The sequence below is a fragment of the Ornithorhynchus anatinus genome, unplaced genomic scaffold, assembly GCF_004115215.2.
Source record: "Ornithorhynchus anatinus isolate Pmale09 unplaced genomic scaffold, mOrnAna1.pri.v4 scaffold_264_arrow_ctg1, whole genome shotgun sequence".
Taxonomy (NCBI): Eukaryota; Metazoa; Chordata; class Mammalia; order Monotremata; family Ornithorhynchidae; genus Ornithorhynchus; species Ornithorhynchus anatinus.
This window is the reverse complement of record NW_024396743.1, coordinates 4127348-4148737: the sequence shown is the minus strand read 5'-3', so window position 1 is coordinate 4148737 and position 21390 is coordinate 4127348. Positions and strand designations below refer to the sequence as shown.

Here is a 21390-nt window from a genome sequence, read left to right as displayed (position 1 = left end):
CCCGGCTCCACCACTCGTGCGCTGCGGGACCTTGGACAAGTCACTTCACTTCTCCGGGCCTCGGTTCTGTGAGCCCCACGTGAGACGCGGACGACCGTGTCCCACCTGACTGACTTGTATCTACCCCGGTGCTTAATATAGCGTCTGGCACACAGTAAGCACTCGAAAAAGACCGTAAAAAATTTCTCCCCTTTCTCTTCTTGCTGTTAATGTTTTACTTCTCTCCCCAAGTTTGATAAACCTACCCCATCTCACCAACTCGGGGAATCTCACTCTCCTCAGTGAGCGGAGGCAATAAAAAGGCAGATCTGGGTCACGCCAGACTCCCGCCTGGTTAAAGAGACATTAAAACGGGGTCTGGCTTCTGAAGAGAAGTTCGGGGGGGAAAAAAATCAATTTAAAAAAACAAAGGTGCGAGGAAATGTTCCGGAGGCCTGTCCCGGAAACCCTTTCCACTCACTCTTCTTCCCAGACTTTAGGGTGGGAGCTAAACAGGAGAGCCCGAGGGGCTGCTCGCTAAGACTCCGAGCCCTCGAGAGCCAGGGCTGACTCGCAAATCCCAACCTGGAGATCAAAAGTATCTAGATTGCAGAATGGAAAAGCAAATGGCTCACACCGTCAGGTGGAAAGGCAAAACAGATGAAGGACATTTCTCTCTCTCTCTCTCCACTCCCCCAACTCCCCCATCCCCTGACCCCTGACACACACACGGAGCTACAGAGCCAGCAGAATGAACAGCCTCTTTAAATCGCGCGTTAAAAGGAACTCGACAGTGGAACGTCCACTGAGAAAAGAAAACACAGAGTGGCTTCCGGTCATCAGTCTTCACGGCTGAATTCCCGCCAAAAGCAGCGTCTCCTTAAAAGAGCCTCACGCGCCAGCTAAAGATGATTTTGACTCTCTGAGAAGCGAGGGTTGGTTAAAAAAAAAAAAAAAAACCAATAAAAAAAACAATCGGAGAGAATTCTTCCCGTTCAAAAATTCCAAGAATTTTATGACAGGTTCTGACAGGTTCTGCTTCTGACAGGTGCCTCTCACACAGTCCGTCCACTATTTGGGGAATATTATCACCGGCCGGGTCGGACTGTAACCGAAGGCCCTTCTCGCCAGGGTGGCAATCGAAGTCTTTTATTATCTGAAAACTCTAGATGTGCAGCCCAGTGGAAAAGGTGTAAAACTACTCAATTCAGAGGCCTCAGGGGGATGAAAGAAAGGCCATACAGAGAAACTCGGAGGTCTCTCAAAGGGGTGCTTACAGGCTAAACGTTCCTAGGGAGAAATGAAATCCTGGATTTTTGCGGTGAAGTCGAAAATAACCCCAAGAAGGGCCACGAGGTCTCTCCGTCCATTCTGGGCTTCACGGAATGGATCTCGCAGGAGGGAAAACTGAAGAGTCTCTTCACTCGGGTAAGGTTTTTAGCTTCCAAACCTGGTGTGTGTATGTATGTGGGGGGAGGGGGGGGTGTATGTTTGGAGGGGGGTGGGCAGGGGGGTGTATGTGTTGGTGGGGGGGGAAGCTTAGCACCCAGGGCCAGGGGAGCGGAGGACCGGAGGTTGAGGGAGTGTGAGGGAGAAGACAGGCCAAGGCCGGAGATCCGACCGATGGTCAGTCTCCTCCCAACCCAGAAAAGGTAAGGCGATCGCAGACCCCAGAACTCGGGGGCTGCGTGAGGAGGGCGCCCTTCGGAATGACAGGTGTCGGGGGACCCAAGTCGGAAAAACTCAAGTTGGGGCGCTGGAGCCCCGGAAGGTCCGATCCGGGAACGGAGGGGCAGGGGCAGAGACGCTACCCGCCAGGGGCAAGATCCAGGAGCTCGAGACCTCGGCCGATGAAGCGGGCGAATCAGACGAGCCGCCGGTCTGATGCTCGGGCGCGCAGGTGGAGACGGCCCCTCGAGAGGCCCGCTCGTTCTTCCAAGAGAGGGAGTGTGACATAAAAAGGTCTCCCAGTTATCGTCGCAGCGAGAAGAGCAGGAAGCTGCTCCGCGACTCCTCTTCTCTCCCCCTCGAAGGGTCCGGAGGGCCTTTGGAATTCGGACCCGGAAGTGGAACTGGCGATTCGGACACGGCCTCTTTCCCCGTCAGTCGGAGAGGATTTCCGCCGGCGATGACCTGGGCAGAAACGGGTTCTGCTTCCCCATTCGCAGTGCCTCTGCGGCGTCGCCGCTTTCTGGTTCCCCGTTTTAGAGAACGCGGTCTGGGAGACCGGGGGGCTTTGGGTTACGTTCCAGGGCCCCCCCGGAACAAAAGCCCGCAGCAAAGCGGGCGGGGGGGAGGGGAGACGTGTCCCTCCGCGGGAGCCAACGGGACTCCCGGAAAAATTCTGCGATGAGGTTTCGGGGCGATACCGGACTGACGTTTCCAAAGCGATGCTGTCTAGCAGGGCTGAACCGGGAGGGCAACTTTGGAGAGTTCATCAACTCGGTTAAAGCAAACCTGAAGGCGTCAACTCCCCGAGTGTCATGAATGTCCTTGCGCCTCTCCCGTCTGTCTCTCTCTCTCTCGCTCTGACAAAAATCCCCTCCTCTTCCCTAACGGAACGGGCGTTCCGCATTCAGTGGACCTCGGCCACTGGACTCCGCGCATCTAAGGGACGAACCTGTCGCGGCATCCTGAGAGTTTGCGAACCATCTACCGGCTTTCTTCTTTGAAGGCGGTGGAGTCCCCTAAATCAGTCAGCTTCCTGAATCTCGGATCCCCCTCTGCTCCCTCCAGCTAAAAATCAACAGCGCTGAGCTAGACTGCTCCCGGGCCTTCCCAGAGGGGGAGGGAGGGAGAGGAGCCCGTAGGGGCGGGACTAGAAGGGGCGACAGAGTCGATCCCTCCCTGCCTGTTCCGGCCAGCGTCCAGTGACCCCTAAGAGACCCGGCCTTGGACCCGCCAGACTTCCGTTGTCCGGACAGCTGGGGGCCCGTGTCCCTCTGAGGTGCCTGGGTGAGACCCGGCAAGGGACGTGGGGGTGGAGGAGGGGGTGGAGGTGGGGGGACATGGACTCCCGGTCCGCTTTTCCAGATCCGGGCAGGAAGAAGGAATCTCTCCCGGTTTTCCTCAGCACTCTCCTTTAGCCGAATCTGAGACGCCCGTCACAACCCAGCCGCTCGGGCCCGGATCCGGCAGCGAGCTCTCTCACGGGACGGGTCCCGAGCTCGGGTGCGAACCACGTGCCGTCGTCGTCTCGCCCGGAGAGGCGGCCGTCCGTCCCTCTTCGATGAGACTCCGGGCCCTCCGTGGAGCCCGAGGGGTGGGAGCGGAGCCCCGGGCGTCTGCCTTTCACTGCGGCTGCGGCGCTGGAGACATTTTACGCTCTGAAGGCATCCCCGCTCTCGGTGTGAGAAAAGCCACTGGCGGGCCTCAACGCCCGGGTGGGGGCTCGAGTGGGAACCAACACGGAGGCTCCGAGCGGATTCTGAACTATCCCGGAAAATGACACAGACATGGCCCTGCCGTCACGGGGTGAAATCATGGAATGGCGTCAAGTCCCGAGGCTATCCGCATTACTTTAAGAGAAATCGCTTTTTGCCGTTACGGAATCTCTGATAATGGCTAATGGACAGTTAAGCTTACTGTAGCCTGCTGGACAGTTTCTGGACGAGGTCCGCTTCTCTCCTTTTGAAATGAACAGGAGAATGGAATTACTACCCCCGAGTTGATCGGATTTCGCTTCAGCCAGGAAGAGGTGTGAAAATGACAGGAAAACAACGCTTCCGTTATCACATCGCCCGATAACGTCTACCCGGTCCTCATTTTTACCCAGGGGCTCTGGGGGCGGGGGGGGGGGGGGGGGGGGGGGGGGAGGGGGGCCGAAGGCTAAAATTCATGCACCTTAAAAGAGATCGCTTCGGACAACCAGCCAGACCTAGCGCTCCGGGCCTCAAGAAGCAGCGGCGACACGTTCCGCGCCGCGTTGCCTCAACGGGGAACGCTGGCTGCCGATAGAGGAGGGTGGGCGGCTTGGATCACCTCGGCAGCCCGAATCTCATTTTCACCTTTAAGGAGAGGAGGCAGGGCGGCCCCGAGCATCTCGGGGGGACAATCCTAAACTGGGGGGCTCCTGGCCGCTTAAGGCCATCCCTTGGCAACTCTCTTCTGCGTTAAAAGGACAGATCTCTTACCTGAAAATGAGTCTGACTCCATCCATCCGGGACTGATGACTTTAACCAATTAGACTTAGGAGACAAGGCAGAGCAGACAGCTTTTTCACCCTTTGAAAAGCAGGGCGTGCTTTCCTTCAGACACACATCTTTAGTTAAGTGCTCACGCGGGCAGGGAGCGGTAAAACAGAGACACCGACCGCCCCCTGATGGGCCGTCGATCAACAGAGGAGCGAGGGTCTAGGGTTCCGAGGCGGCAGGACAACATTTCCGGGTAAGAAATGTACCTTTCCCGCATCTGGGCTCCAGTCCCCCGGGACGGAACAGCGTCACCCCTTTACGGGGTCAGGGAGAGAGAAATAGGTCGGAGGGAAACAGGTGAGGCACCTGCGTCGGATAAAAGCAGGCAGCAGCACCCAGCTTCGGCCTTTGGAAAATTCGGCCGTGCCTGTGACCTTGTCTGGGGATCCTGTCTGAGAGGGGTGAAGGGGGTCGGGGGGGGGGGGGGGTGCCATCCTACGCCTAAAGGTCTAAAGCTATCCAAATCCCGCTCCGGGCCCACCTGGGAAACCAGGGCAAATCAGCTAGGAGGGGAGCTGGCCGGAGACCTCCCTCCATCTCGGGGGCGGGAAAATACAGAGCACGTTCTAAAGGCTCAGGGTTTGAGGCGGCCCTGAGCCGTCGGCCGACGCTCCCTCCTTAAGGGAGATATGGAAGGGTGAAAACGTTGTGGACGTTTTCAAAATCGCACCTGACGGTTCCGGGATTTCCAAGGGCACGCTCTCCGAAAACCCCGCTCCCACAGTGCAGGGGGGCTCCGGTGGGGGTCTGTAGCCCAACTCTTAAGTGACCTTCATCGCCACCCGCTTTGTCTTTTACCGGTAAGGCCCGGCCCACGACCCTTCCATACCTGCTGCGGGGGCGGGACGGACGGAATATCCCGTCTTCGGGTCTCTCCTATCACCCAGACTACTGCTACGGAGAAGAGGCTGGAACGAATGGGCTTGAAACCCCCCCCGAAAGTTTAGTGAGACAGGAAGAGGGGCAGGGTTTGCTAGTCCTCAATTATTTCCCCGAGCTGGGCCCCCTGAAAAGGAGTGAGATCTTTAAAGTTCAGCATCGGCTGCATCCTCCCCAAAACTGCCTGTGTCCCGAGTCCATCTCATCAAGCGAATTCAGTGTTCCCCAGGAGAACTTGGAGGGGGCAAGGAGGTCACCTGCTCTGACGGAAACGGGGCGGGGGAGGTGCGCAGTGTTTCTGCTCCCCTCGTTTTAGTCCTGGGAGAAAGGGTTCAATCGAAAAAGGAGCGGGGGAAGTCCCGGAAAACCCGTGACTGCAGAGTCTACGGCCTGCCCGAACGTCGGTTCATCTTCCACCCTCTCCATTCTTCCCGGATGGCGTAATCGACAGGGATTCCCGGGGAAACCGATCTCCCCGTCTGGCGGAGGGGACCCCAAATCGCTGCCTCAAAGTCGGAACGGTCTATTTTCTTTTTGGAGGAGGGCACCGGCGGCCCCCTTTCCGGTGGCCCGGCGACTCTCTCGGGCTCCATCTACGGTAACCTTTCCATCAGCCCTCTTTCCCAACAGAAGGGGACCGGGAATAACTACGGGCTTTGCCCCGGGGAGCTCCCGGCTAAAACGGAAACGGCAGCACGGCCTCGAGGCCTCCCCGAAAGCGCAGTGAACCTTCCCGTGAAAGGGAAGGGAAGCCGCGCGGCCCAGCGGAAAGGGCCCGGGCCTGGGAGTCAGAGGACCTGGGTTCCAATCCCGACTCACTCCGCCACTTACCTGCCGCGTGGCCCCGGGCAAGTCGCTTCAGTGGGGCTCGGTTCCCTCATCTGCACAATGGGGATGCTATACCCGTTCCCCCTCCCACGGCGACCGCGAGCCCCGTGCGGAAACTGACGATCTCGTAAATGCCCCAGTGCTCAGGACGGTGCCCGGCACATAGTAAGCGATGACCAAATACCACAGTTGTGAGAATCGGGGGGTGCCGGACCGTTAAACGAGCCGCTGTCTTAGGGGGGAGCGGGCAGGGTTACCCGCCTGTCTTCCTGCCCGTGCCGTCAGGGAAGCCCGGCTCTCGTCTTGGGCCTTCTAGTCTCCGGGCAAGGTGAGCAGCAGGATCCTGAAGGAGGGGACCTAGTGGCCGTGACCTTTCAGGAGTTTCTGCCTTTCCTTCCCGGGAGGGCGACGTTCTTGAACTTCCTACCCCGTCTCTCTGGGCCTAAACTCCTGACGGGAAATGTGCGGGACTGACTGGGCCTTTTTTTTTTTTTTTTAAATTGACATTTGCTGAGCGCTTACTACGTGCCAGGCACTGTTCTAAGCGCTGGGTAGATACAAACTCATCGGATTGGACAGGTCTGTGTCCCGCCTGAGGCCCACAGTCTTAATCCCCATTTTGCAGATGAGGTAACTCAGGCCCAGACGGGCGAAGCGACTTGGCCACGGTCACGCGGCAGACAAGTGGCGGAGCTGGGATTAGATCGCGGGTCCTTTCGGCTCCCGGGCCCGGGCTCTATCCACCCGAGCCACACCGGCCAAATGCCAGTTCTTCCCGCTCCCGGAACCCGGGACGAGGGTCCTTTCGGCAAAGGCCTCTTTTGCCCCGAGACCGTTCCCGCCACGAGGGCGGATTCTGCCCGAAGGGAGCCGGGAGTGGAGTCAGAGACCCGCTCCAAGACGGCGGAGCCCTTCTAGGCCAGAAGATCCCATGCCACCCTGAAGGGTCCTGGTCCTCTCGACTACCGACTCCCGGTGGGCAGGGAACGTGTCTACCGACTCTGTCGCCGAGCGCTCAGGACAGCGCTCCGCACCCGATAAGGACTCGATAAATACCGCTGATTGACTGGTTATCTTGGGGGGGGATCCTGGGGGAGGAAGACATCCCCGACTCCCCGCACGCAAAGCCCGTTTATCAGTTTCCCCCCAGATCCGTGAGAAGCACTCTCCGGCACGTCCCTCTGTCGAGCTACCCCTGGAGTAAAACAAAATCCCTCGGGGAAATCCCGGTTCGGGCAGAGGAAAGAGAGGCAGAGAAGCGGCATGGCCTAACGCCAAGAGTCCGGGCCCGGGAGTCAGAGGACCTGAGTTCTAATCCCCGTACTACCAAGTAACTACCGAGCGACTTCGAGCACATCACTTGAGCCCTCTGGGCCTCAGCTCCTCCATCTGCAAAAAAGGGGATTCAAAACCCGTTCTCCTTCCTGCTACGACTGCGAGCCCCGCCGTGGGATCGGATGCTCTCGTATCTACCCCAGTGCTTGGCGCAGAGTAAGCGCCTCACAACTACCGTGGTTATCGTTATTCTCGGTGCTGCCCGGGGAAGAGGTGGGAGAAGGGTTGCGGTGGGACCCTGGGGCGGAGAGATTGCGGCTGAACGTCCCGGTGAATAGGGGCCGGAGCGCCGGCCCTTACCTTCCCGCGTCTTCCCGCTCCCCGGGAAGAGCGGGTGGGAGAACTCGTGGGTCGGAGCCCGACGAGGGACAGGGCCCAGCTCTGTGTCCTGCCCCTGCCCGTCCCACCTCCTCGCCCGAGTTACGATTCTGTCCTAGAAGAGGCCGCAGCCCCGGCTCTCCGGGCTGTCGGAAGCCGGGGGCCGGGAGCCCTCGGAGCCCCCCGCTTGTGGGACCCCGCGGCCCGCCGCCGAGGCTCGGCGGTCAGCGGGCCGCTCCCGGGAGCTCGGCCCGGACGGCGGGGGCCGCTGTGGCTCCCTCCCGTCTTCTCGAGCGGCTGAGCTCGAGGCGGCGGAAGGAGAGGCCGGGGTGCCTTTTCCTGCCTCTGAGGCCCCCGAACTCGGAGAACTCGGTGGCAAGAGCCCGGGCTTGGGAGTTGGAGGTCGTGGATTCTAATCCCGGCTCCGCCACTTGGCAGCTGTGTGACTCTGGGCAAGTCCCTTTGCTTCTCTGGGCCTCAGATACCTCATCTGGAAAACGGGGATTAAGACTGTGACCTAAAGACCTCGCATCTCCCGTGTGCTTAGAACAGTGCTTGGCACATGGTAAGCGCTTAACAAATCCCATCATTATTATTATTATTATTATTTTTATTCACTCGGCGCTATAACGACACCGATGGGGCCCTCCGGGGACCGGTGGGGAGAGAAATGACGAGCTCCGTTGCCTCACGCCGGTCGAGACCGGTGTGGACGGGGAACGTGTCCACCGACTCAGCTGTACCGGACTCTCCCAGGCGCTGACTACAGCTCTCTGCACGCAGCAGGGGCTCCATAAATACCACCGGCGGATCGCATCTGGCTCCCCAGTCCCTCACCAGAACCTCGCTTCCGGGCTCGGCGACGGGCCCGGTGGGACGGAAAAAAAAAACCGAGATGCCACCCGGAGGGGGCTGGGTTCCATCTGGGGCTATTTCTATCGCTCCCCGCCATCTCTTCTCCTCTTGCTCCCTTCTTTTTGGAGAAGCTCAAAAAGGCAGACTTGTAAGAACAGAGTCTGCCCCGCCAACTGAATTTTCAGCTTGTCCTTTGATGCCCCTACAAGGTCTCCGTAAAAATAGAGTCCTTTTGAGAGTTGCCACATGGTGGAACTGGGAGCTGACTGAAGGTGGGAAATAACCCCAAGAGTCGCTTTCCCCAGAGAAAATTCCCGGGGACGCAGCCTGCTGCTCGACGGTGCCGCTTTCGCAGGCTGAAGAGAGCTCCTCGGACCGCCCCCTCCCTTGACGCTTCAAATGTCTCGTGAAACCCCTTAGAGGAAAGGCACTGCTCACCCTCGATTCGAATGGGATCGAATCGGGTTTACATTTTGGGGCCCAGATTCAAGATTCCACCGTAAAGCCGAGGGAAATATCTGCCTCTCTTACACCCGAGATCCCGGAGGTTAGCCCGCTGGGCTTTGATCCGAATCATTAACCGGAGATGAGCACGGCTATGTGTAAAATGGAACAGCACAGCCGCCGAGGACCATATTCGGGTCGTATACATTGCACAGGAAGGCATATATACAGTATATATACACCTTGAGCACAAGATTGCCATATTTACATGCCTTAAAGGAGGGATTCGAGGCGCACGGCAAAATACTAACCCTGTGGAAACCGAAGAGGTATCTACACATCTTTCCTTTGGCAGATAGCTTTTGAAATCCTGGATTTTGCAGCCTAACCTTGCATTTGTAAAAAAAAAACAAACAAAAAAAACAACAAAAAACAAAAACAACGACAAAAAAAAAAAAAAAGAATTACACAAAAAATTACAGATTCTGTTTCACACAACAATAAGGCCCGAAAATGTACCGGAACTTCCGATTCGAAAGTGCAGACTGGCTGTCCTACGGTTTTGGCACCTGCAGGGTCCAGACCCGAGACCCCGAGAAAGCTGATTTTTCGGCTAGATCTTAGGGGCCGGCGGGCAATCTGGCATTTAAGGGGGTCCAGTGATCGGCATGGGTCGTTACGGTTACCGGACTTATTTCGAAGCTCCGTGCTCTACTCGAAGCAACCCTGCGGACCTTAGCCACCCGCGAGGCCCAGTCTGGTACGACGTCTCGCGCTCAGGAAGCGCCCTACCGATAGGAATGGTTGCTAAACGGTCACCGGTTAGTTCTACGGTGGACAATTGAGGCCCTTCTGGAGAGAAAAATGTCCTGTCTTTGATAGCTGAAATTAACCCCAGGGAAACAGCTGAGCCGTCTGTCATTGGCGGCAGCTTAATGTACGCGGTTTCCTCGTTTCAGAGGCGGGGATGCGTCATACCCTCTGCCGACCTGAATTCCCAAGGAAATCTCCGCGGGTTTACGTTGATGTTTCTCGGCCCTCCGCAGTGAAAGGTGAGGAGGAGGGGTGTGGGGTTGGGGGGCTGAGGAAGAAAGGCTTCTTCTGGAAACGGGGGATTCGAAAGCTGCTCTCCCTCCTACTTGAGGAAGCCCCGCATGGGCCAGAGACTGTGTCCCACCTCATTATCTGGTACCAATCCAGGGCTCGGTACAGTGCTTGGCACAGAGCAAGCGCTTAACGAATACTATGATGATGATTATGATCACCCTTGCCTGAAAGCTACCAACTGACCCCGGAGAATGCCCCGTCCTCCTCACCAGACCTATCTTCGAATTCCGTCTGACCAACCGATTGACAGCTGTCTCGGATTTCCACCTAACAGGCCCCACCTCGGAGGAAAAGATCCCGGATCGCACCTCACACAGAAAAATACAGAGAAACGGGCTCCCGGTGAATCCCCCGAACCCCAAATTTCACCCAAGGTGTTTTATCATCATCGTTATCGGTATTATATGGGGATATTTATTAAACACTGACTATGCGACAAGCACTCTGCCCTGACGGGGAGGGATGATCTGAACCCTGGTACCGGATCAGCCGTAATAACGCACCTCTCCGGGCCTTGAGATTTGACCATCTGGACTGGAAGCTCTACGTGGCAATCGACTTCCAAGAGATCCCTTCTACCGGAACCAAACCCTACAGCATTTTGCCCCATCCGAAACAGCTTCTCGCTGCCGTCTCTCAACGGTCCCAGTGTCGGAAACAGGCAGTGATGGGAGAGAGATAGAAGAGAGCTTTCGACGAAAGAAAGCAGGTGAACTGGTTGAAAGGCTGGACTCCACCAGCGTCTGGAAAACGTGAACTTCTTCTTAACTCTTCGCTGGGAGAGTCTGTTGTCTTGGGAGGAATGGGGCTAGGCAAGAGGAGGCTGCTGCAGTCCGGCCCAGGAGGAGACGGGATATTCCGGGCGGAAAGGTCCGGGACCCCCGAGAGGGCTTCGAGGCCCAAATGAACCTGGAGGTCAGGCTGGAGGTCAGCCCGACCTTTTTGAGAAGCATCGCTGCTTAACAAATACCACAGATATTATTCTTATCATTAGTAGGGTTTCTTTTTCCTGACTCGGGTTGCCAAATCAGCCAATTAGGGTCAGGGTCACTGTTTATGTTGAAAATGGACGCATCCTAAGGGGAAAAGAGTCAGAACGAAGAACTCTGAACTCAATCAAATCCTGATCCTTAACCACTGGACGGCAAAATCTAAAGGTTTAAGTAACCCTCTACTGGATTCAAACAAAAACCGGCTCCCCGGTCACCGTGCTGCGGGGATAGAGAACCGTGGCCTGGGACGTTCTTCGGGGATCGGCTGCCATTTTCGTCCTTCTGCGGCTACACTGTCGCTGGGGGTATCTGAGAACGGCACCTTCTGAGAAGGATTATCGAGAGCATCTCTGGAGGAAGGCCCGCTGGAGGCCTTTAGATGAATCTGAAATATCTCCTTATTGGCCGGGGACTCGTTCCACCCTTGAGAACCGACCGTCCTAGCCGCTTTCATCTGCCATCCCCGTGTCCGCGAAACAGCGGGGGAACCGGAGACGACCGTTATCAACAGCTGCTCGATTCCCCGCCTGGCAGGAGAAGCTGCCGAGGCTTCTGAAGCGACGTTTCGGCTAGGGAGGCTTCGAGAGAGAACGGCACTGCCGTTAAATGCCCTACGAGGAAAATCCTAGCGTAGACCATTAATAACCATTACGGGACTTATTAAGCGCTTACTACCGCCCGGATACGGCGCTCGGGGCCGGGGTAGAGACAAGAGAGGCGGCTCGGGTCCAGAAGGAGACGCCAGACCTCAGGGCCGAGATGGCATTTCTTGACGCTCCCCGAGAGAGAGAAGACAATTTTCGGGCCCGACGGCTGTTTCGGAAGGACGGTCTTTGGACGGAGGGGAGGGGCCTCATCCGCCTGGCTAATCAGAAAGCTGGAAATCCTTATCTTGCGGGCCGAAGGAGGAAAACAAATCTCTGGGCATCCTTCGGTGTGCCCTCTGCGGGGCTGACTGGGCCGCGGATCTCTGAAAATCTTGAAAGGGTGAGGCAGAGTCAGTGGAAAGAGGAGAGGCAGGCAGCACCTCTAGAGTCCCCAAGCCTCGGCGTAAAGGTCCTGGAAACGCTTGCGAACGGGGAGAGGGGCTTCGGGAAGCAGTGCTTAAGAGTAAAATCGATCGAAACACCACACGGGCAGGATCGGCCTCAAGCTAAAACCACGTTCTTAAAGAACAGATACCAAAGGGATTATCTCTGCAAGGTGCGTGTTCTTATGAGCGCTGGGTGATCCATCAAACCAGATTAATAGGCGCAGGGAAACGCACTGAGAAATCTGTTCCTCTCTAGAGAAGCAGCGTGGCTCGGTGGAGCGAGCACGGGACTGGGAGTCAGAAGGGCCTGGGTTCCAATTCCGCCTCTGCCACTTGTCTGCTGTGTGGCCTTGGGCAGGTCACTCTGCTTCTCTGGGCCTCAGTTACCTCATCTGGAAAATGGGGATTGAGACTGTGAGCCCTCTGTGGGACGGGGACCGTGTCCAACCTGATTGACCGGTACCTACCCCAGGGCTCAGAACAGCGCGGGGCACGTAATAAGCGCTGAACGAGTCCCCTAATTATTATTATTACCAGACCAATTTAGCCAAAGGTCTATTAACCGTGTGATTGTTTTGTTTTTTTCATCTGAGCTAGTTTCGGTTTGAATCCACTCGGATCACCGACGTTACTCCAAGAGAGACCCGAAGTACGGATCGTAGTTATGATGATAATTTTGGTATTTGGTAAGCGCTTACTCTGCGCTAAGCACCGTTCTAAGTGTCCAAACTTTAGATTATCTGAATCACCCTCAGACCAATCAGGTGGATCAGTCGGTTTTTAACTGAATGCGGAAATACATTGCCCACTAAATCTCCGCAGATGCGGTACCCGTTTGATTAATAATCCGTGGCCTCTCTCGATTTACTGACCCACGGGTTCTCGGCCACAAATCAGTTCAATCTCTAACTTCCTTCTCCCTAGCAACTTGTATTCTCCAGAATGTTTGCGGGCTTGCGAATAGACGTGCGTGAGAAGGCATACGGGAGAGGATGCTTCAGCACACGACCAAAAGTTCCGTATGGATACGTTAGCACTGTTTAAGTGCCGGCGATCCCGGGTCTGGAAGGGGCAATTTTTTAATGGGAAGCAGGGTGGCCTAGTGGGAAGAGCCGGGGCCCGGGAGTCAGAGGCCCCGAGTTCGAATCTCGGCTCTGCCGCCTGTCTGCTCCACGTCTTTGAGCCAGTCACCTCACTTCTCTGGGTTCCCTCGTCTACAAAATGGAGACTCAATCCCCGTTCTCCCTCCTCCTCAGACAGTGAGCCCCTGCGGGACCTGATGATCTTCTATCTGCCTTTAGTACAGCGCTTGGCATACGGTAAGTGCTCGGCAAATTCCAAAATCATGACGAACGTCCGATTGTGTTTCCTGGACGTGTCAGTACAGGCCGAATTTTCCTGCAACCGGGCTTTGCGGTCCCGTAGAACCCGGCGTTGAGCAAAATACGCCAACTTTTCATTTGGAGTCCAGGTGGGCGAGGATGGGGAAAAGGAAGGCAAAAAGCCGTCGCTCTGGGTATCTGTAATTCACAAGGATGATGACGACGATACTAAGTGTCTGTTCAGCGCTTCTTAGGTGCCGAGTCCCTGACTGGCATCTCCGAGGCTGGCAGAGACCTGGGATGAGGAAGGCAGGGAATCCAACCCAGACGACTGTGGAGACCAGTGACCCCCATCATCTTAGGGCCACAGGATGATTTACGGCATCTGTTCAGGGCTTACTCCGTGCCTCCCAGGCACTGTACTAGACGCCGGGATAGAGCGCAGCCCCAACCCACAGGGGGCTCGCAGTCCAACGGCGAGGGAGCGACGTTTAATCCCCATTCGACGGACGACGAGACGGACGCCCCGAGTAGCGGAGTTCCTTGCCCAAGGTCAGCCGGCAGGCCGAGCGGAGGAGCCGGGATTAGAACCCGGGATCCGAGGGCCGGGTTCTTTCCGCTAGGCCGCTCTGCTGTAGCGCTCACGCCTCCATCGGCTCCAAGCGCGGGGGCCCGACCGTTTCCTCCGCCTCTGCCGCTCGCTGTCTCCCGACAGATGGCCGTGGGGGGAGGAACCTTCCCGGATGCCACGGCTGCATCTCGGCCCAAGCGTGAGGTGGAAACGCAAGGTCTGGCAGACGTGACTGTGTTATGTGTCTGTGTTCACGTATGTGTGGGTACATGCGTGTTTCTTACTGGAGCTGTGTGTGTCAAGTCTTCTTCAAACAGATCATAAGCTCACTGGGGGCAGGGAAAGCGCCTACCAATCACGTTGTACTCTCCCAAGCGCTCGGTGCCGTGCTCCGCACACGGTGAGCGCTCGATAAATACCTTTGATTGATTTTTTTTTTTTTTTAACGGTGTCTGTTAAGCGCTTACTATATATCGGGGACTGTACTAAGCACTGGGGTAGATCGTCATCATCTACGGGGGCTTAGAACAGCGCTTGACACATAGTAATCGTAATACGAAGATAATTTTTTTCTTATCCAACTCTGTTGTACCGGACTCCCCAGAGCACTCAGAACAGCGTTCAGCGGACGGTAAGGGCTCAATAAAGACCGTTGCTTGAGTGGGGCTAAAGAACGCGGTTTCTAGGGGGAAGGGGAAAGAGGTGTCATCGGGGCGACACCGAGACAGAGTGTAAGCTCACTGCGGGAGGGGAGCGTGGCTACCCACTCTGTGTCACCGTCCTCTCCCTAGGGCTTAGTAAAGTGCTCTGCACAAGGTAAGCACTCAATAAATACCACTGATTGACTGACCGACAGCAAAGAAGTCACACCCGGAGGTCAGGGTGAGAAACCTAAAACCTGAGGCTGAACGAACTGTCTTTCCAAACGAAAACACCGGATTTTAAGGGGCCGGGTGGAGGGGAGAGGGTCTTGAATCCCCGTCGGGTCGGTTTGGGAGCAGTGCGCTCAATCTCCCATAACCGCCAGGAATCCGAGGCTCCAGCGGGCGAAAGAGGAAAGACGAATCCATCGCAGGGAAGGGAAACTTCCTGGTTCCTTTACTCCTCCACCTGCCGACTGCTTGCCGCCTCTTGCCACCGAAGAGACGCCTCTGGGACACGCGTCGTGGCCGATCGGTCGTAACGTCCTCGCTAGACCGAGACACCCCGAGGGCAGGGATCGTGGCCGCTTGAGCTGGTGAACGGTCTCAAGCGCTCACTACAGCACTCGGCCCCCAGGAAGTGCTCACTAAATACCCTCCATTGACAGGAGTGGCGAGAGGCCTAAATCAGCCCTTCGAAAATCTCCCGGTCCGGCCTCTCCCCGAAGCCTCCGGACTCCTCCTGGACCGCTTCCGGACTCCACTCATTCAGCGGGGGCTAGCGGACAAGAGCACGGGCCCCGAGAGTCGGAGGGTCTGAGTTCGAATCCCAGCTCTGCCAGCTGCCTGATGTGTGACCTGGGGCAAGTCACTTATCTCAGGGTCTCCGTTTCTTCATCCGTAAAATGGGAGTTCGAGGCCCGTTCTTCCCCCCGCTTAGATTATGACGGCCGGGAGCGGTTTCCAACCTGAATGACTTGTACCTACCCCAGTCCGGGGAACGGTGCTTGACCCACGGTAAGTGTTTAACAAATAGTTTGCTATTAATAATAAGGAAGAGGGGTCCCGAGAGGTCAACAGTGCGGGCTGCAGGATAGAGCGTAGGGCTGCGATTCAGCTCTGGGGCCCGAGATCTGGTGACTACTGGACTTTGAAACTCAACTGTGCCCCTGTTTCCCCACCTGTACAAACGGGAGTAACGACATACTGGCGTCAGGGGACAATTCTGACGCTCAAGGGCTGTGGAGAAATCAGAGCACGGTAAAGCTTCAAGACCCCAGCAGTCACCTAACGCCGAGAGCGGCTGCTGGATGAAATAGTGAGGGGGTGGGGGGTGTCCCTGGGAGCAGAGCACAGGGAGAATGAGGGCCAAGCTGCCAGTGCGAGGGAGCGTGTGTGTGTGAGAGAGAAAGAGAGTGTGAGAGCTAGGAGGTGGGAGATGGAGACGGCCAGAGGAAGTGTCTGAGCATGAGAGGAGAGGGTGCACTCTAGGGGGTGGAGGGGGCTTTCCAAAGCACCCACTCCAGCCGGGACCTTCCCACGACCCCCCGGCTGGTGAAGTCTGGGGAGAGCTGTTATGTGCGACACCCACATAAACGCCACCTCCCCCGCCCCCCATTTGGATTCCCCAAGCATCCTGCCATTTTGGAAGTCAGTAACCATCCTACCCTCAGAGAAATCTGGTCTCCCCTCGGAATTAACTTAGAGGCCCTGACTTCATTTCACTGACCACCCCTCGCTCACTATTTCTTCCCCGGGAAAGGTGAGCCTGAAGCTCTCCGAAGGCAGGGACGTGGCACGGACCACGGGGTGCTGGGAATGGCGGAGGGTACTCGAGACCCATTTCTGACTAGACACTGCGAGCTTTTTCCTCCAAATGGGTATTACCTAAACCACGAGGGCACGGGCTTCGTTCGACGGTTCTCAGGTGGGAAAGCCCGAAGGGGAAAGTCCCTTCGGGAAGAGTAAGAACCGCGTCGACCGTAAAAGAGGGAGCGATCTGGGGAAGACTTGACGGTTCAGGTTCACTCTTCCCAAAAAGCGATTTGGTCAAAAACGGGGAAGGAAGATTTTCAGGGCACGAGACTCTGAGCCTCCCGAGTCCCCCCAACCCTCCCCCGGGGGTTTAGAAAAAAAGCTTCTTCAAAACACGTGGATAACGCGGAAACGCTTCCGCTACCGTCTCTCGACGGTCGACACCCTGAACGGCCTGCGAGCCTGACCGAAGCGCCGACCCTGCTTTTTTGGCAAATCGACGGGAATTTCAAGACTGTCGGAAGGGCCGGGACTCGGGATCCATTTCCCAAGGGAGGGTACTCACATGTGTGGATTTTGGACTCCGGAAGGATTCAGGGTAAAGCGGGCTGTAGATTTGAATGGCGGATTGGCAAAATTCAACTTCAGTGCTTTGCGTTTACCTGAGAAACACAAATAAGAAGTGAAAGCTTCACGTACGGCAAACCACGAGTTCTTCAGCGGCCAGAATGGCTTCACCCGCCGTAGCCGGAAACATCGTTTCCGTTCACGCCGCCGCCTGAAAAGGTCGATCGGTCCCTATTTTGAAGGACCTTCGCAGACAGTTCCGTGGGACTCCGTGGAAAAACTGAGGGCGATAGAGACGAGAGACACCCGCTATTTTGCCGTCCCGACCCAATGTGATGGCATGCGGAGGAGCTCAGATTAGCGCGAGACTTGATTTCAAGGGGCCGAAGGCCAACCACGACAGAGAGGTTGGATCTGGGCTTGGGCGAAGGGGAGTGGCAATTCCATTTTCTCTGCCTCCACACACCCCGTTACCCGGCCACGGGTCTGGCAAGGGCTCTGTGCCTCGGTTTATCCCGGTGGGGTTCTTTTTTTAACTCATCAGCGTAACCAGCAGGTATCGTTTTGTCAGTCGGTCAGTCAATCCTATTTATCGCGCGCTTACTGTGTGCAGAGCACTGTACTAAACGCTTGGGAGAGTACAATAAAACCGACACATTCCCCGACCGCGACGAGCTTACAGTCTGGAGAGGGAGACGTTACTATAAATAATACTGTCAACATAATATGAACAATACATCTATATTAGATAATATATTATATCATATAGATTCTAGCAATATAATATAAATTAAATCACAGACATTAAGTGCCGTGGGGCTGGGACGGGGGAAAGGCGGCGCAGAAAAAAGCGGGAGTGAAAGCGGACTTTTCGGAATGGAAAAATCCGGTCAATTCCCTCAAGAAGGATAACTCGCTGTATTCTGCGAGACACCTGAGCATTAAAAATTCAATCGGTGGTATTAACTGAGCGCTTATTGCGTGCAAAGCACTGCAATAAGCCCTCTGGAGAGCCCAGTACAACAGAGCTGGTAGAAATGTTCCCCGCCTGCTGTGTGACTTTGGGCGACTCACCTACCTTCTCTGAGCCTCTGGGGATTCGATACCCGTCCTCCCTCCTATTTAGACCGTGAGCCCCTGCGGGACAAGGGGCTGGGTCCAACCTGATTAACCTGTATCCTCCCCGGTGCTTAAAACAGGGGTATTTACGGTTTTGGTTAAGTGTCTGTTAGGTGCCAGGCACTGTACTAAACACTTGGGTACATCCAAACTAATCAGATTGGCCACAATCCCTGTCCCACAGAGGGCTCACGGTCTTAATCCCCACTGTACAGGTGAGGTAACTGAGGCACGGAAGCGAAGTGACTTGCCCAAGGTTATACCGCAGACCAGACCCAAGGGGTCGGGGCGGGGGGGCGGGGGGGCGGAAAACAAGTGAAGGGCAACTGAAATTGTATCGCTCCCCACTGGCTGAAACCCAAGAAGCTGATGGAAGACACCGGTGGTGATTATTTATTTACCTGACAAGCTGCCCGGGGGTCATCGGCACCCCAGGAAGTCCAAGTAAATTGCTTTAAACTCAGTTTCTGAGAAATATCGAATCTGACAGAGTTGCAGTGTGAAGGAACTTCAGCTCACGGGGTTCGCCGTCCTCCTCAAAAAAGCGATGCGGCCAGCGTTGACTTGGGGAGCGGTATCTGCACCCTAAAAAGCCACGCTCTGGTAGGAACGCCCATGCGGGTTTCTCCGGCTAATCTACGCCCGACATTTTCAGGACCAACGGCCTCCCAGACGATTAACTTCGGCTAAGAGGATATGACTTATGACTGAAGCCCAAGAGAGAGTTCAGGTTCTGAAAGTTTACATATTATACTAGTGTTCGCCTCTCCATGTCCGTCTCCCCCTCTTGACTGCAAACTCGTTGTGCACAGGGAACGTGACTACTATTTTAGTCGGGCTGAACTCTCCCAAGTGCTCCGGGCAGTGTCCCGCACAAGGTGAGCGCTCGCTAAATATCCCCGACGGAGGTAACGATCGCAAGGGATCGATCGAGAAGCGGCATGGCCTAGTGGATAAAGAACGGGCCCGGGAGTCAGGAGGACCTGGGTTCTAATCCCGGCTCCGCCGCCTGTCTGCCGTCTGACCCCGGGCACTTCACGGCACTTCTCCGGGGCCTCGGTTCCCTCGCCGGGAAACGGGGATTGAGACTGAGAGCCCCACGTGGGACGGGGCCTGGGTCCAACCCCATTTTCTTCTATCCGCCCCAGCGCTTAGTAATAATGACGGACTTTCTTAAGCGCCTACTATGCGTCAAGCACCGTTCTAAGCGCCGAGGCCTGTCACTACAGTGCCTGGCACCTAGTCAGCGCTCAACAGACACCACAATTATTAATATTCTCACAGTGCCTGGCACACAGTAAGCACCTAACCAATATCGTTAAAAAAAAAAAAAGGGGCGGGGGTTAAGAGAAAACTGGAATTTTGCCCCCGGTTCAAACGCTGCTCAATTTGGGCGCACTGCCATGACTCCCGAGCCGGGGCTTCCGCCCGGCATCAGAAGCCGGAGTGCTCGTCGTGGCAAGGAGGGGCCGGAGGTGGGTATCCTCCTGCTCCTCAGTGGAACGAGACAAGCCGCTCGTTCCCCGTCCCCCGTGGGGCTCCCGGTCTTTATCCCCATTTTACAGATGAGGAAACTGAGGCCCAGGGCAGTGAAGGGTCACCCGGCAGACAAGCGGCGGAGCCGGGATCAGAACCCAGCTCTATCCACCAGGCCACGCCGCTAGTTCAGCATCTACCCCAGGGCTTAGAGGGGTGCTTGGCACACAGGAAGCGCTTAACCAATGCCGTAATTATTCACCGCGGGGCCACGGAACCCGGGCTCCGACTCAGCCAGTCAACGGCATTTACTGAGTGCTTACTACGTGCACGGCACTGTACTACGAGTTTGGGAGTACGATATAACGGACACCTGCCCACAGCGAGTGTAGAGTCTAGAGGGGGAGACGGACAATAACAAATAAAATGACAGGGACGGACGAAGGTGCCGTGGGGCCGGGAGGCGGGGGGGGATGAATAAAGGGAGCAGGCCAAGGCGCCGCAGAAGGGAGAGGAAGAAAAGGAAAAGAGGGCTCAGTCTGGGAAGGCCTCTTGGAGGAGGTGGGCCTCCGCTAAGGCTTTGAAGGAGGGCAGAGGACCCGTCTGTCGGATCTGAAGTGGCGGGGGGGGGGGGGGATTGCCGCAGGCCAGGGGCGGGCTGTGGGCGAGAGGTCGGCGGCGAGATAGACCGAGGTCCGGACAGAAGGTTGGCGTTAGAGGAGCGAAGCGTGTGGGCCGGGGGTGTAACAGGAGAGCGGCGAGGTGAGGTCGGAGGAGGCGAGGCGGTGGAGGGTTTTGAAGCCGCCGGCGAGGAGTTTCTGTCGGACGCGGAGGCGGCTGGGCGACCCGTGGAGGGTCACGAGGAGGGGGGGGAAGACACGGACTGAACGTTTTTGTAGAGAAACGACGCGGGCAGCAGAGGGAAGTCCGGACCGGAGCCGGGAGAGGCGAGAGGAGGGGAGGTCAGCGAGGAGGCTGACAGAGTCATCCAGGCGGGCCAGGAGAAGTGCTGGGATTCACGAGGCAGCAGTTAACTGGCACTGACTCGGGCGGCCTGCCACCAGTCGCCCGGTTCGCAACGCAACTAGGATGGCCGCTGGCCAGCTGCCCTTCGGCTCTCTCCATCGAGCCCCGCGGATCCTGGAAGCTTCCCGTCGGTCTTGTCGGAAGACCGCGGCCTGAGCGAGGGCGATGGACGAGCGGGAGAGGCAGGGTTGCCTCGTGGAGAGGGCACGGGCCTGGGAGTCGGAGGACCTGGGTTCGAAGCCTAGCTCCTCCCCCCGGTCTGCTGTGCGAGCCTAGGCAAGTCACCTCCCTTCTCTGGACCGCGGTCCCCTCACCTGGAAAACAGCGACCGAGACGGCGAGCCCCACGTGGGCCGTGGACTGCGTCTAACCTGAGTAGCTTGGATCTACTCCGGCGCTTAGCGCAGTGCCCGGCATAAAGTAAGCGCAAGCGCTTCACGGATACCATTTAACAGAAACCCGAACAAGTCCTAACGTGGGGCTCATAGTTGAAGGAGGGGGGAGAGGGGATACCTCGTCCCCATTTTACAAAGGAGGCAACTGAGGCCCAAGGAGTGAAGCGACTCATCCAAGGTCACACACGGCGGGCCGGCAGCAGAGTCGGGAGTAGAAGCCGGGTCCTCCTCCCAGGCCACACCGCTCCTCGTCCTGGCTGGCGACACCCACCCAGAACGGCAGCACTCCATCGTCAGTCAATCCGTGGTATTTATTGAGCGTCTTCTCGCTTTCAAGCACCGTACTTGGGAGGTCGGACGGGTAGACCGTGAACTCGTTGGGGGCAGGGACCGTCACTGTTTATCGTTGTACCGTACGGCGCTCTGCGCACCGTGAGCGCTTAAGAAATGTGAAAGGACGAGCAAGATAGGGTCTCTGTACTGGGGGAAACAGACCAAAACGTTTCACAAATAAAAGGGAGCGGCAGGAAGCTCTTCCACTTGTCTGCCGGGTGGC

At 56.7% G+C, this 21390-nt stretch overlaps 1 protein-coding gene across 7 annotated transcripts in view; it reads right to left on the bottom strand.

The window, feature by feature from the left end:
- The window catches only part of MAP2K4 (mitogen-activated protein kinase kinase 4), a 50290-nt gene that overhangs the window by 14528 nt on the left and 14372 nt on the right, over positions 1-21390 (bottom strand). For 2 of the 7 annotated variants that reach the window (XM_029056878.2, XM_029056877.2), the window contains 3 exons: positions 16818-16914; positions 9143-9220; positions 3565-3606 (listed from right to left, as the gene is read on the bottom strand). In XM_029056878.2, the coding sequence (XP_028912711.1) occupies positions 3565-3606; positions 9143-9220; positions 16818-16914 (217 nt within the window). Of the gene's footprint in view, positions 1-3564; positions 3607-4112; positions 4513-9142; positions 9221-16817; positions 16915-21390 lie in introns of those variants that run through there. The other 5 variants (XM_029056879.2, XM_029056883.2, XM_029056880.2 and 2 more) reach the window with 4 other exon arrangements.